The 15,825-nt window shown below is 36.2% G+C and overlaps 1 protein-coding gene and 1 long non-coding RNA gene across 2 annotated transcripts; one reads left to right on the forward strand and one right to left on the reverse strand.

Moving 5' to 3' along the window:
• The first annotated feature begins 709 nt into the window (after positions 1-709).
• Positions 710-1,143, forward strand: LOC122401895. Its single transcript, XR_006259475.1, has 3 exons — positions 710-738; positions 889-963; positions 1,051-1,143. It is a non-coding gene; the product is annotated as an uncharacterized LOC122401895 (long non-coding RNA).
• Positions 1,144-8,284: 7,141 nt separating this feature from the next.
• Positions 8,285-14,605, reverse strand: LOC122401893. Its single transcript, XM_043404318.1, has 5 exons — positions 12,798-14,605; positions 12,616-12,736; positions 12,096-12,247; positions 11,892-12,041; positions 8,285-9,845 (listed from the first exon to the last, which is right to left on the reverse strand). Exons 1-5 carry the CDS (start codon positions 12,885-12,887, stop codon positions 8,616-8,618), a joined length of 1,743 nt encoding a protein of 580 aa, XP_043260253.1. The 5' UTR covers positions 12,888-14,605; the 3' UTR covers positions 8,285-8,615.
• Between the last annotated feature and the right edge of the window lie 1,220 nt (positions 14,606-15,825).

Consider the following 15,825-nt stretch of genomic DNA (forward strand, 5'->3'; position numbering starts at 1 on the left):
TGACCATTTTTGTGTTCCAGTAATGATAATTACCATCTTCCGCTCGAATTTAAAACTATAATCGTCGTATCATAATGTTTCTCAACCTTTCAAATATTCCAGGTATTTTAGCAATTTTAAAATGGTTTTAAGCCTCAAAATTCAGCTGTTTCAAGTCTAAACTAACTACTTGCTCGAAATGAGACGGTGTACATGTTTAAAACACATGTGACGTATGAGGCGTAAGGAAATTATTTTCCTTCTTTTATTGTGATTACTTTTGAATTGACAAGAGAACCATTTAAAAAGTCGTTACCTGCATTAACATTGATCTAAAAAATTTTGGTCAAATTGTATGATAGTAACCACAAACGAGGATAGACCTTTTACCTTATAAACTCTCATGGCTCAATCTGACTGCCATTCCAACTTGAAAATTCGGAGGCGATTTTAGCAGCCTCTTCTCATGGATAGCGGTCAGTTGAGAAACTCACTGAATTAATGCGATAGGTAGCAGCTATCGTACGAATTATTTGCGATTCCTTGACTAGTTAAAGTTGTAAATAATTTGCTAAAAATCAGTCTATCCGCGGTTTCTATCTAAGCCATCACTCGGGTTCGTAAGGCAAGCTTCGGGAGACATCGGAGCTTCCCCCACCACGCCGCCGAATGCGCGAGCATTCCCGAGCAGTGCCGAACACATCGAGCGGCCATCATTCCTACTTCGACGTCAAGACTTAACGGTGCTCCGCGACCGAGGTGCGTATTTCTAACCTGTTGCTCTTTCCAATATTACTACTCGCGTTCTAATTACGAAATTCTCTTGCAATACGGTTCCGATTTAATCATTACATAATTATGATAATCGTTCGTGTACTTTAATGCATCGTTATTTCGTTTCTGTTTCAGTCTCCCATTGGAATTCGAAATCGAGAAGACTTGTTGAAACCTGTAAAGACATGTCGGCGTTTCGCGACCAACGAAGTATGTATTTCTAACATTTTGCTATTTCCTCATTCTAATCAATCATTGTTTAATCATGATTTAATTTGTATTTCATTTCTGTTGCAGTCTCTGATTGAAATTCGACGCCATGGAGAATTCTATTGGCGCGTAAGGTACGCCATTACAGATGGCAGACGAGTCGACAAATTCTGGAGGGAGTATTGGTAACGTTTAAATAATTAGAAGAAAAATTAACATCAATATTAATATTTATACATTTTTATCGCTTAATCACGTTATTAGTTGCAAGCATGATCGTAATTTTCTAATCGGTCATTGTTAAGATAAAATATTAAAATCGTCAACAAACTTTTTGTCCACTTCGATACATATCGAAGTATACAAAAATGGCGTCGGTAGATATTAACGATACATTGGAATAATTTATATCAGACTATTCTGATCGCGATTAACTATTTCCGACTATTATTTATTTAATTGATCGTCTATATTTCTTTATGAATTGTTGTAATTGCAATTTGCATACATATTTCGATACAAGTTTCATAAAACTTAGTAAACTGCGAAGTTGAAATATGCTATTCAAGCATAAATAACTAGCGAACTTTAATTCTTGCAAATTTCGGAATATTTATAAAAATTACCGGATATTCTAACGTTCGATAAAGCAAACATAATCATGCTTACAACTCTAACTATGAAATTTAGTGATATAATATTTATAAATTGAATAATTACTTGTACGTAATTATTTTCGTAGATAATATTTTATCGTTGAAATTCTCATTGAGAATATTTCGCCTTCGTGGCATTGAAAGTTTACGTGGTAAACTATCTGTACAATAGTATTAAGTAAAGCAGTATTTCTGTTGACGAACTTTAGTAAGAAGATGAAAAGAGAAAACCAGTAGGCTAAGCACAGATGTGCTTGTTGTGTTTCTTGTTTCCTGTCCTTTTCTTTCCAGGAAATTTGTTGGCCGCGCGCAATGCGGCCGGTAGATACAGTGATTGAGCGTAGCAAACAAGTTTGTTTCTCGGGGCAAAGTGACCCCGAGCACGTTATCGTTCACGGTGTTAGGCAAACGCGAGCATAGAAGCAGTGTTTTCCTACGCAAATTAAAATTATTTCCAGAGCATCGTGGCTCTCCTTGTTTTCTCAATCGCGATAATAGAGTCATTTGTTCGCCGATTTCAATCTTCGGTCGCGGTAATCTAATTAAATATTTTCCAATCAAAATAATTATTTTTTCAATTTGAAATTTAAACTCCTCGTTACCGGAATTAGAATCAGTGCATCACCGAAGAGGATTATTTGGCGATGCTCCACGAGCAAACAATGTAAATATAAATTTATACTTTGAAATTTTTAATTAAAAATCTCTACAGTTTTAACAATAGATTTTAATTGTTTTCTTACAGTTTTCTTACAGTTTCTGAACATGATCCTGGGAACCAGTAGCAGTACCCGGGGGGTATCGGGCGGTGGATCATGAGCGAACAACGTAAGTATAAATTTATACTTTGAAATTTGTTAATTAAAAATCTCTATAATTTTAACAATAGATTATAATTGCTTTCTTATTCTTTATAGCAGGACCATGCAGGGGGCTTTGATGACTTCCACTGGGCAGCAGCAGCATCATTATGCAGTCATCCCAGAGGCACAAGATCATCACTGGTGAGTCGCATGCTATTTGTGTTCCTCTGGTCCCCAACCATGTTGTAGGATGAAAGATCCGAATCAACACGGGTGACCAGTTGTATACTTAGTATTTTTGACGAGTTAAGTGACCGCGGGTATGAAAAATACCCATGAATTATGTTTTTTTAGTGCAGGCTAGGGTCTTCTTGCACTCGCGTTTTTTAATGTTATCAATAAATATTACACAATTTTGATACAATATATGAAATATGTTTATTAACTTTATATGAATTAAATAGTTGAGTAGAATATGAATTAATACAATGTGAAAACATTATAAATTTCAGTAAAATATCTTACATTATTAATATAATTATTAAATATTCGTTTTATCAATTAATACATCATATGATGTATTTTACGTGCAAGAAGGCGTTTCGCGACTGGTCGATTTTCAACTCAAAGGAACATGCATGTTAATTTTATTTTTTTTTAAATTTACTTTGACGACAGAATCGACCAAGGTTAATTGAATATTTTGAATAATAATTTAACAAATTCATTTCAATTTGCAAAGTAAATTATTTTATCATGAAATCTTTATTAAAGTCTTACATTTTGAAGAATTAAATTTCAGTCACAAATTTTTCTTGAATAATAATATCTTTCAATATTAACGTAGTCTGTTGTTGATATATTATATATAACAAGTCGAGTCATTTCAATTGAGAATAGATACCGTTTAGTTAATTATTAATAACCAGTTTTTCTAGTCAGGATTTTCAGGATACTTTTCCGTGTTCGTTGCCTAAGTTCGTGCACATGCCCAGGTGTTATTTGCACGAGCGAAGGCAACGGGGCACGATGACTTAGTTTGTAACATTTATAATAATAATTTATCCGTGCGACTGACAATGCTGGTGTATCGTGCACGATGTACTGTCCACATATGTGTGTTTGTGGTTAGGATGTGGAAGTGCATCGTATCAAAAGTTCATTACAATTCAGATACAAAATTTTTTCACATTAGATTCATACCAGTCACAATAGTGATATTAAACTTATAGTTATTATTTACTTGGTAATTGTTCGTATTGCATACACGTCGATAATATTGTAAAATGCATAATGAATTAGCTTTTCGATCTTATATGATCATTTATAGAATATATTTTAACAAAGACTATATCAGATATATTAAAATGTTTTACATAAATAATAAAAGTACGCAATGGGCACTAGCTTTGTCAGTCGATTCCAGAAGTGGTACGTACATTTAGAGTATGAATGAGGTTGTGTCCGGGTGTCGGAGGAACCCCGGGGAGTCCTCTCTAGTTTAGGTCGCGCCCGGACATTCAGAATGAGAACCGTGGAGTGTTTGTGTTTGTTTGATTGAGTTTTGCAATTTTTTAAATATAGGGTTAGGTAGGTAGGTAACTTATTCTCTGGTGTGTGTGTTTAAACCTAAGTAGGTAGGGTCAGGGCAGGACTGTCCACATTAGTAATTCGGGTAGGCGCGTTTTCGCGTGGCAGTTCTGTTCCTGTAGTTACGATTTCGAGAGTAGAAATTTTGCTGATTCAAACGGTGTACTTGTGCTGTTTGTTTCGGCTTTATTTTCGACTCCTCGAATCGCGCGACTCTTAAAGTCGCTCTCTCGCGCTCGCGGTCGTGATCAGGTCCCTTTCGAAACGTTCGTTCCCTCGAGATTCACCACGTATGCTCTTGCAACAATTCGTACATTGTTGGAAGACTACGTATTGCACAAAATCTCGAGCCCGGTCTTAAGTAAGTTTCAGGCATCGGCAGGACCGCCGAAGAAAGAAAAGGCTCTATATGAGCTGAAGAGGCCCTGACAAACAGTTTCAAGAGTGGGCTACAACAAATGGCTTTTCATCTTCATCTTTGGATGAGAATGGAAAGTCATTCCTTTACTACTTTGTCACTTAACTCGTCTGTAGTTGTAGTTAGTTTATTTTTCTGGCTGGCTCGCGTATGCATGTACCTGATGGTACATGATTGCACCGTACATGCCAGCCATCCCTCCCCATAACTCGCGGTTATGATATACATAGAGTTGCGAATATCCAATAATCGCGTTTGCTTTTAGAGTTGCGAATTGTTAATTTTCGCGTTTCCTTTTCAGGGTAGTGTTGCGAATAATTACCATTCGCGATTGTTTTCATGCAAACTTAGGTACCGGGAGTTTGCTTTAAAAGTAGCGTTGCGAACTATCGATAAACGCGATTGCTCGTAGAGTTGCGAATTACCATTTTTCGCGTTTCCTTTTCAGGGTAGTGTTGCGAACAATCACGATTCGCGTTGCTTTTTTACTCTTTTATACATATGATGGACATCAACCGCGTTTGCAATTTTCATACTATAAATTAGCGTTGCGATCTTGATCAATCGTGCGATTTTTTCTTTAGCGTTGCGATATTTTCAATACCCAAATTCTACCCCAATTGTAGTACTAGTAGTAGTTAGTTTATTTTGTGGCCAGTACATGTCTATGTACATGTACCAACAGCCCCTGATTAAAGTTAGAGTTGCGAATAATATACAATGTTCGCGTTTGCTCGTAGAGTTGCGAACAAATATTTATCGCGTTGATGTATTAGTGTTGCGACTAAACACGATTCGCGATTGTTTTCATGCAAACCTAGGAACCGGGAGTTTGCTTTAAAAATAGCGTTGCGAATTATTAGTAAACGCGATTGCGAATTAGAGTTGCGAATAACTATTTTTCGCGTTTGCTTTTCAGGGTAGTGTCGCGAATAATTACCATTCGCGGTTACTTTTATTCTTACAAGTCGCGTTTGGAATTTTTCTATTATAAATTAGCGTTGCGATTGTTGATTTATCGCGTTGTTGCCCCGTAGTGTTGCGATATTTAAAACGTCTAACTTCATCCCCATATGTGCCACTCTATTGTAGTTTGAAGTAGCTTGATGTAGTTAGATTATTGTGTGCATGTATGTTTCTAGCTACAACCGAAGACCCCAGCACCTGATCCAGCGTTTTTGGGCAACGCGATTTGCATTAGCGTTGCGAAACATAAATATATTTCCATTAAAGATAGAGTTGCGAATATACAATAATCGCGTTTGCTCGTAGAGTTGCGAATTCCTATTTTTCGCGTTTCCTTTTCAGGGTAGCGTTGCGAATTCCATACGCGATTGCTTTTATCGTTATTTAAGAATAGCATTGCGAATTAACTGATCGGTTTGCTCATAGCGTTGCGAATTACTATTTTTCGCGTTTACTTTTCAGGGTAGTGTTGCGAATAATCACCATTCGCGGTTGCCTTTATTTTTATAAATCGCGTTTGGAATTTTTCTATTATAAATTAGCGTTGCGATCTTGACTTGTCGCGTTTTTTATCAATTAGAGTTGCGATTCAATGCCCAAAAGCTGGCCAAAACGCTGGCCACTGCATCAGGATCATCGAGAAGCAAGATGGGATTCTGCAAAGCCTCGAATGGCTCAACGTCGTTATTAAAATTAGTGTTGCGCATGATTTAATATGGGTGCACGCGATTTCATTAATAAAGGAACCCGGTATGGCTCATTTTACGAATAATAAGCACCATTCGCGTATAGTTTTTTGTTTTATAATTCAGCGTTGCGAAAGAAAGAATGGTCCACTCACGGGTTGTTTGAATTTAAGACGAGTGGACGTTTATTACAACTATCTGTAATATATCTTTTTTTTATATATTTATCAAAAGAAATACTGCTTCAAACTACTATTGTAAATAGACCAATTGTTTTATGTGAATGTATTTTTATCACAGATTTGTGATTCCTTTAAAAGTGCTATATTATGATTAATTTTATTATAGATTGAAATTATGATTCCAATATATACATATATCTATATCACTAATTGTTCATCATTAGAGTTGGTAATTTTTACGGGATATAATAATCTTTGCAACTCAGTTGTTATTTATAAATAGTGAATTTTTTATAAATATTCCGTATTCTTTGCATAAATCAAAGTTTATTCGCGATCATTGTTTTAATTAATGGAACATAGAATGCTTGCATCAAAAGGGTATGCAAATTGCAATTCGACATTTCATATTGAGAGTTAATTTCCGCGTAGAATCGACATTTTCGTTCGTTATTGCTTTTTATCTAATTTAGTTTTGAGTACAGTAAAATATAATTATTTCAATGCATACGTCTTGAAAAATTTTTTATTTGATAAACGAAACGTAAAATAAAATCTACGGTAATGAATAAAATTTTCAATCTATTTCGTATTTATCTTAACATTGAGACGAATTTAATATTTCATTGAATTTCAATTTATGTTTTTAAACTTTTTGATATCAATTTTTACTCGTGGAAGCTTTAGTTCATATATTAATTCCATAATATCACTTTTACTATCTTGACGGTATATAATTATTTTTTTCTGTGTTCATTAATACACTTTCATTTCAGCTATTAATCCTTTGAACAAGTTCTTGTTACAGAATTATAATCGTTGAAGAGTAGAATTGGAAATGGTACACGGATTGCTTCTTGATCGCTCTTAGGGAAATATTTCATACAATTTTATTTATTCTCTGAGTTTATGTTTCAGGGAAACATCGTGGGATTAACCAAGATGCCAAGAAGAAAGTATCTTTTCATATTTCTTTGATTTATATGAGTTATATTTATTGGATATGAATTTTTGTTTTAGGGAAACATCGTGGGATTGTCAAAGACACCAAGAAGAAAATATCTCGTCATATCTTCGTTTTATATCGGTTATATTTATCGTATATGAGTGTATGTTTTAGAAAAACATTGAGGGATTGATGAAGACACCAAGAAGAAAATATTTCCTCGTATTTCTTGCGTACTTCAGATTGCGTTAGAATATAAGTAAAAATGTATGTAGATTATAAGATAAAAAAGCGTTCCTCCAGCGTTTGATTAAATACTACTGAAACGTGTGCGTAAATTTAAGTGGGGATGATTAATATTAAGGTACATATTAGTATTCTAATATGCAAGGTCCGTACGTGCAGTTGCACATTTCTGGTCGGATCTTCAGTGTCTTATTAGGCACTGTCATAATAAAAACATCCATATAAGAAGGAACAATTAATAATAAAGTACATATTGGTACTTTAATAATCAGGATTCGTACGTGCAGTTGCACATTCCAATTTCGTTTCTAAGAAACATGTGATGGATTATCTCACGTGTATCAGCATTTTGTTAGGTTTTCGATCTCTTCGTCAGATTTCGTAAGTGCAGTTGCACATTCCAATTTCGTTTCTAAAAAACATGTGCTGGATTATCTCACATGTATCAACATTTTGTTAGGTTTTCGATCTCTTCATCAGTCAGAGTTCGTGCGTGCAGTTTGCACATTTCAATTTCGTTTTTAGAAAACATGTGTATCATCTCACATGTATTGACATTCTGTTAGGTTCTTCGTCTCTTGATTGGGCAGTTCTTTTAAGAACTCTCCTTTTGTAGCTCGTTTCTGACTTTTCGATAGCTTTTCTCTTAGATAGGTATTCGAATTCCTCGCCAAAGGAAGGGTGGTTGGGGCGAGGCTAGGGCGGGTCTCCATACGCAGCAACCTCCTCGAGGTGAGGCCTGGGGATTATTATTTACCATGTAATTAATATAATTATTAATTACATAGCAAATAATATGAGCTAATGGCTGCGTTCTTCCCATAGTTCCACATAACTCCTTCGCCCTGGTGTTAGGTCTGATATCACTGATTTCGAGTCGCGAATACGTTTCCGCCGAGTTATTTTTTTAATAAATGATATATTAGAATTTAAAATAAGAAATAGAGTCGAACATTTCACGAGAGCTGTATCTGTAGAGGTAACAACGCAAAAACACATTAACGACACAAAGACGAAACGTAACAGATTTATGAAGACATCGTTACACATTTCTCATAATCACATCCAATATTTGTTCGAATCAATGGAAATTGCAAGACTTTTCTTGTCAGAATAATTTTGAAACAATTCACCAAAATAACAGGTCAGGCGTATGTTCTCAATACTTGTGCACAGTGTTCATAGTCTTTCGAAGTTGGTATCGATGCACATCGTCATTTTTAGTCACCGTTCTATTGAAATGACTGATCACTTCCGAAGAGCGTCGCGTGGCCATTTTGTCCGTCGTTCTTTTACACTTCTCTTCGACATTCATTCTCGGTGATGAGCATTTAGTATAAATCCCATATCTCTCGAAAATATCCTCCTTGTCCTCGGGTATCACGAATTTACACTCATTTTTAGTCGACGTAACAGACTTTCTCGTCTTTTGTTTCGATACTTTCTTGCTTTTTAACGTGGAAGACGGATTAGAAACGTCGGACTCCAACGATTTAGCTGTCGAAGGTTCAGATTTCTCGGATAATCGATCTAACGAAGCTCTCACGCGACCGCTTTTCAATGCACTCGAAGGCTCCGCGATTTTTGAACGATCCTCTTGCGTTTTCCCGTCACCAGCGCACGATTTTAGTTTATCGAGACAAGAAGGACCATCGTAATCGAATATGCTCCTCGAGCAGCGATTGTTCTTCATGCATGCTTCGATCAAATCGGCTAGATCGGGACTGTCTCCCCCTATCGAAGAATACTGAGCGACCAGAGCCGTGTTCGTGTTCGTGTTCAAAATCGTCGATTTACTCTGGCCGATCTTCTTCGTTTTGCCCCTCGTTTTTAATTTACTTTGATCGGTAAGTGTCAGACTTGGCGTTGATTGCTCGCTTCTGAGAGCCTTCGATAGCGTCGAACTTCTCGGTTTAGCTGAACCAGGCTTCTCTTCACTCGTATTCGTAATTTTACCATCAGCTCTGAGAACTTTGTTACGCGAATTTTGACCTTTGATCGATTTTGTCTCGACTGTTTTACCGACGAACGAATGTTTGCTCTGAACCTCGCGTCTCGATTCATTCTTGACGATCATCGGTTGATCTTTCAATGCTTTCGTCGGTTTCCTTTCTGACGCTTGAAGCGACCTGAGAATCGGAACCTTCTTCTCCGAAACGATCTTTTCGTTTTCGATCTTCGATCTGTCTAGACGAAAATCTGATAACTTTTTCGTGATTGGAGTTTGAGTGACTTTTTTACGAGCATCTTCGGACAGTTTCTTCGATGCTTTAAGTACCGAGGGAACGATTTTTGTCGTTCCTTTGGAATTTGCATTGCAGTGTTTTGAAACGTCTTCAGGCTTTGAATTCGTTTTTATCTGCTTCGCTGGATTTCGAGCATGGGGCACCTAAAATCGGGGTAGAAATAATAATGTAAGTGTTATGCAACGTTTGCTAATAGAACAGATGTATTAAATATTTTTTTACAGATTTATAAAATATTGTTACGCTCGATGACACGAATTCGGGGCCTGTTGGGGCAAAGACCAAATTTTCGGTTTTTTTTTTACTTCAATTTTCCATACTACGTGTGTTTAATTGTTTAAGTACAAGTAATTATACTGTGGTGATCGTTAATTAAATTTCGATGCAGCTACAGACAATTACTGATGAATAGTTACTACACAAACATAATTCGAGGGTTGGTACACGAACATAATACGAGGGTTGTTCAATAAGTCCTTAGAAAATCCAAAACCTGGCGCTCGTAGCATAAAAAATGGTCGATTTTTAGTTAACATCGTGACTCACTAGACAAATGTCAAAATTTCAGTTATATCCACCACGTGGTTTCATTTTTATTGTTTATGGAAGCTAGGAACTTCCTCTTGCATCAAAATCATGGAATTAAAATTAGAATTATTACAAGATACAATTGTATTCACTGAATTTGGCCCCAAGTGACTTTTTTTTTATTTCAAAATTTTAAAAAATGACTCGATGGACAACGATTCACGACGAACGAGGAGGTCACCGTCCAAACAGACGATTATTTTGAGAATTTTCCGAGATTTTACTATTTAGATGGCTCAAAAAAGGTGGAAAAACGTTTGGAAAAGTGTATAAAGCTAAAAGGAGACTATTATTGAAAAATCTAACTAAAATAATTTGTTTTTCCATTTTTTTTCTAAGCACTTATTGAACGATCCGCCTATTTTGAGAATCTTCCGAAATTTTATTTGTTAGACGGCTCAAAAAAGCTGGAAAAACGCTTGGAAAAGTGCACAAAGCTAAAAAGAGACTATTATTGAAAAATCTACCTAAAATAATTAGTTTTTCTATCTTTTTTCTAAGCTCTTATTGAACGACCCGCCTATTTTGAGAATTTTCCGAAATTTTACTTGTTAGACGGCTCAAAAAAGGTGGAAAAACGCTTGGAAAAGTGTATAAAGCGAAAAAGAGACTATTATTGAAAAATCTACCTAAAATAATTAGTTTTTCTATCTTTTTTCTAAAGACTTATTGAACGACCCGTCTATTTTGAGAATCTTCCGAAATTTTACTATTTAGATAGCTCAAAAAAGGTGGAAAAACGATTGGAAAAGTGTATAAAGCGAAAACGAGACTATTACTGAAAAATGTACCTAAAATAATTTGTTTTTCTATCCTTTTCTAAGCACTTATTGAACGATCCGCCTATTTTGAGAATCTTTCGATATTTTACTTGTTAGACGTCTTAAAAAAAGCAGAGAAACGCTTGGAAAATTGCACAAAGCTAAAAGGAGACTATTACTGAAAAATCTACTTAAAATAATTAGTTTTTCTCTCTTTTTTCTAAAGATTTATTGAACGACCCGTCTATTTTGAGAATCTTCCGAAATTTTACTTGTTAGATGGCTCAAAAACGGTGGAAAAACGCTTAGAAAAGTCTATAAAGCTAAAAAAAGACTATTATTGAAAAATCTACCTAAAATAATTAGTTTTTCTCTCTTTTTTCTAAGCACTTATTGAATGACCCGTCTATTTTGAGGAGCTTTCAGAATTTTACTATTTAGACGGCTCAAAAAAGGTGGAAAAACGCTTGAAAAAGTGTATAAAGCTAAAAGGAGACTATTACTGAAAAATCTACCTAAAATAATTAGTTTTTCTCTCTTTTTCTAAGCACTTATTGAACACCCCTTCCTATTTTGAGAATCTTCCAAAATTTTAGTATTTAGATAGCTCAAAAAAGGTGGAAAAACGCTTGGAAAAGTGCACAAAGCTAAAAAGAGACTATTATTGAAAAATCCACCTAAAATAATTAGTTTTTCCAATCTTTTCTAAGCACTTATCGAACAACCCACCTATACCAGAACCTCAGGAGTTAGTTTGAATTAGATTTTTCCTATTTTTCCTGTTAGTTTGAATTAGAGTGTTTCTTTCCTAATCTTCTAGTTAGTACAAGAAATAATTACCCTTTGTTCGTTCATTACTCTTTCAATTTGTATTTGCTGGAACAGCTGTTTCCAGTCGCGAGTCGTAACATATAATTTCTCGTGCTTGCGTTTCGTAAACGGTTTGTATTTCTTATACAGTGTCTCCCACACGGAATTTCGATCGAATACCTGAAAGTTCGAAACGCGAGATAAACAGGAAGATAAACACTCGATTTGCGTTACCTCTTTCGACACGTGCGACAATGATGTCAGTTTCACGATGTCGTTCACTGTCAGGTATCTAGCCAATCGTTCGATCAAATTTCTTGGCAACGTTAGGAGCGTGTTTCTTCGTCCTGCAGCAATGTTCCTTATGTGCCTTAGTAAATGTTTACCTGTTGATTTTTTAATAATTTTTTATCGTGGAAAAATTCGAGTCGTTTAGTAGAATCTTTACGCGTGAAAATGAGAAAACACATTGCAATGAGATGAAAATATTCTATCTTTTCGATCTTCCTCTACGAAATCTGTATGAATACAGGGTGTTCATTTTAATGGGGGATTCTAGATGCCAAAATAGGGCGAAAATCAAGAATAATATTAATATTATCGTTGCTTAGAAACGGAAGATTTGCAATAAGCATCCAGAAGAGTCACCGCTTTGGTACACGAAAATTTTAGTGTTTTTGCGCGTGAAATATCGAGACTAGATTGAATTTTGAACGCTTGGGAGGTTAATCGAGAGTTTGACATTTCCAGTTACCAAAAATTCGTCGAATTTCGTCCTGCAGCGGTTTGTCTAGCTCGATGTCCTCGAAACTGGTCGTTCGAACGATCGGTGTCTTGTGCGGGCCGTGCGAGATTTTCCAAATATAGAGTATCACCTGGAATAAGGGAGAAAGTTACGAGGCAGAATCGCGAGAAGTTGTTTTTATTCGTCAGCACCTGGTCACGGAGTACTTTTAGCCCGTAGTAATCTCTGCTGGGTGAAGGTGCTACCGAATACTTTTCCAGATACTCGATCTTACCGCTCATGCTCGACGCATCCGAATCGAGAAGACCCTCACCGTTGCACCGTGAAGTTGTTCCGTTGTTCCGTGATCGATGCAACGACACGAACAGCGTCGCGATTATAAATGAAGGTGTTCAGGGTCGGTACAGCGAGGCGGGTTTAGGATACGTACTGTCCTCCGCTCACTTGATGTACCGCGAGACGGCACAGGGGCAAGGGGAGTCGGGCCGCCCATTTATCTGTCTTGCTCACTTGCTCTCAGGCAGTCCACATGTGTGTGTAAAACTGCCGCGACGAACAGCGAGCTAGAGACCAATGTGTGCGTGGGAATACGTGTGCCCCTTCTACTTCTCCCGCATTCCTTCCGCGGGACTTCAAGTGAGCGGAGGACAGTACGTGACTTTACGCTATTTTTGAGGATTAGGCCTTCAAGACATTTTTACTCGATGAATTAGGATATGGTCGTTAAGGAATCTCCAAACTCTACACGGGACTTGGAATCCTTGGAGCTCTTCCTTGCCTCAATAGCGATTGACGTATCGTAAACCCGCGTTGGCGCACATGCTGCGGACCACCGGGGTCTCGCGGTCGTTGGGTATTTCCCAAAAAATTAATAACAACGCAGCGTTCTCGCTCGCTCCTGCATGGTCTACCTGGACACTGGACGGCAGGGTGGACGGGAATGTTGCTGATTGTTAGGAACCGCCCTGCCAAGGTGACGACGATGAGGATTGGTTTGACCAATCCTCCCTCCGGTAGGCAATGTTCGTCGTTGTCACCTTGGCAGGTGAAACCGAGGCTTCCTTGTGGGAAAAATCAGGACTTTTCGTCAGATTACTCTTGGACAAGTAACTTGATCACTAGTTAGTCTCCGCACGAAGACATTCTGCGTATCAGAAGCACCCAGCTTCTGAGGGTTCAACTAAGGGTTAGGAGCACAGAGTGGCTGTGCGATAAGCACGACCACGATCAACGATTGTTCTATCAAGAAGAATTGTTCGTGGCCGAAACAGAAGGTTTTCATCACGTTCGTAATTATTAGAGGTGCGGAATTAAAGCTCGTTGGGAACGTTAGACTTCTGGATCTCGTCTTGGATGAGAAACTGAGATGGATCACACTAGGGTGGTCTTTATTTTATGATTTTCGATTACTTTTTGACGAACTACCCCCCTCCCACACACACACACACACACACGTTGTGACACTTGGAGAAAAAAAGTTCTGTGCAACATTTCAGCAAGATTAGACAACAGAAACACCTGCCACATTTTAATTAGAATTTTGAAATTTTTATTATTTCGCGTTAGAGTCGAATGCACTCCTATCATCTTATATCAAAGTTATGTGATATTTTTTATTGAAATTATAATTCCTTATGTCGAAAACAATAACGTGAGTGTCATTTTCATTGTTATATTTGGAATTCTATACAACGCAGCCTGTCGGGAGTAGAAAAGTATAGTATATATTAGGGTGGCCATTATTTTTCGAACTTACCATCGTTTTACCATCTTAAATAGTGATATTTAGAGAGAAAATAACGTGCAAAATTTTAGAGTGATTGGAAAACTGGAACCTGTGTCAAATTTGACTTGAAATTTTTAAATTATAGGTGATTTCACGTGAATTCAGGAAATAATTGTATTGTGCTATTTTAGAAGTATTAATGAATATTTTTTAATAGAAATACACTTTCTCAGATATACAGGGTGTTTGGACACTATTCTAGAGGCCAAAATAAGACGAAAATCAAGAATATCAATTTCTTGACTGAGGCTTCATTAAAAAGTTATTAAAAAATTTCAAATCATTCTGAAAAAATTATTTTTGTTTGCGGGGTTCAATTACAATCACTTTTGGTGAATACACATACACCTGAAATCCTACCCATTTTCGAGATAAAAATTCGAGTAGGTACTGATACTTTTAGACGAAATTAAAAAATTTCAAATCGTTCTGGAAAAATTATTTTTGATTGCGAGGTTCATTTGCAATTATTTTTGGTCATTAGTGATACCTTCGAAATCCTGCCCATTTTCGAGAAAAAAATTCGAGTAGGTACTGAAATTTTTAGAAGAAATTGAAAAATTTCAAATCGTATTAAAAAAATTATATTTAGTTACAGGGGTCAATTACAAGTATTTTTGGTTAATAGATATACCCCGAATTTTTACGCATTTTCGAGAAAAAAAAAATCTAATGTGAGGCCCAGAAATGCTACCCTGAAATTTCATGCGAATCTTTAAAATGCCATAATTCCTGAACGGATTGGACGATTTTAATGTTTCAAACGGCAAACAACGTGTATTTTAGTGGAAAATACGTAGAAATTCCAAAAATATTCAAAAAGTGGTTCCTTAACTTCGTAAAATGACAAAAACTCCATTTCAAATGGCTCAATATTCAAACGGCCATAACTCCTACAATAGTGAGTATATCTCAATGAAACTTTTTTCTGAAGTAGGGCTCATGGGTACCTACAAAAAAGTATTAGACAACTTTCCTGTAGAGCGTCAAACAAAATGACTAAAAATCAAAAACGAATTTCTAAGAAAAATCGACAGGGGGTAGGTGCCTAAATTTTTCGGTGAAGAAAAAAAATTTCAAATCCTTCTGGAAAAATTATTTTCAGTTTCGGGGGTCAATTACAACGGTTTTTGGTCATTAGACATACCCTCGAATTCCTACCCACTTTTAAGAAAAAAATTTGAGAATGTATGAAATTTTTCGACAAAATTAAAAAATTTCAAATCGTTCTGGAAAAATTATTTTCGGTTTTGAGGGTCAATTGCAATCGTTTTTGGTCATTAGACATATCCTCGAAATCCGACCCTATTTCGAGAAAAAAATTCGAGAAGGTGTGCAATTTTTCAACAAAATTAGAAAATTTCAAATCATTCTAAAAAAAATATTTTCAGTTAAAGGGGTCAATTATAATAATTCTTGGTCAATAGACATAC

Source organism: Colletes gigas, unplaced genomic scaffold (assembly GCF_013123115.1).
Source record: "Colletes gigas isolate AHSC1104 unplaced genomic scaffold, ASM1312311v1 Colletes_gigas_Sc00029, whole genome shotgun sequence".
NCBI lineage: Eukaryota > Metazoa > Arthropoda > Insecta > Hymenoptera > Colletidae > Colletes > Colletes gigas.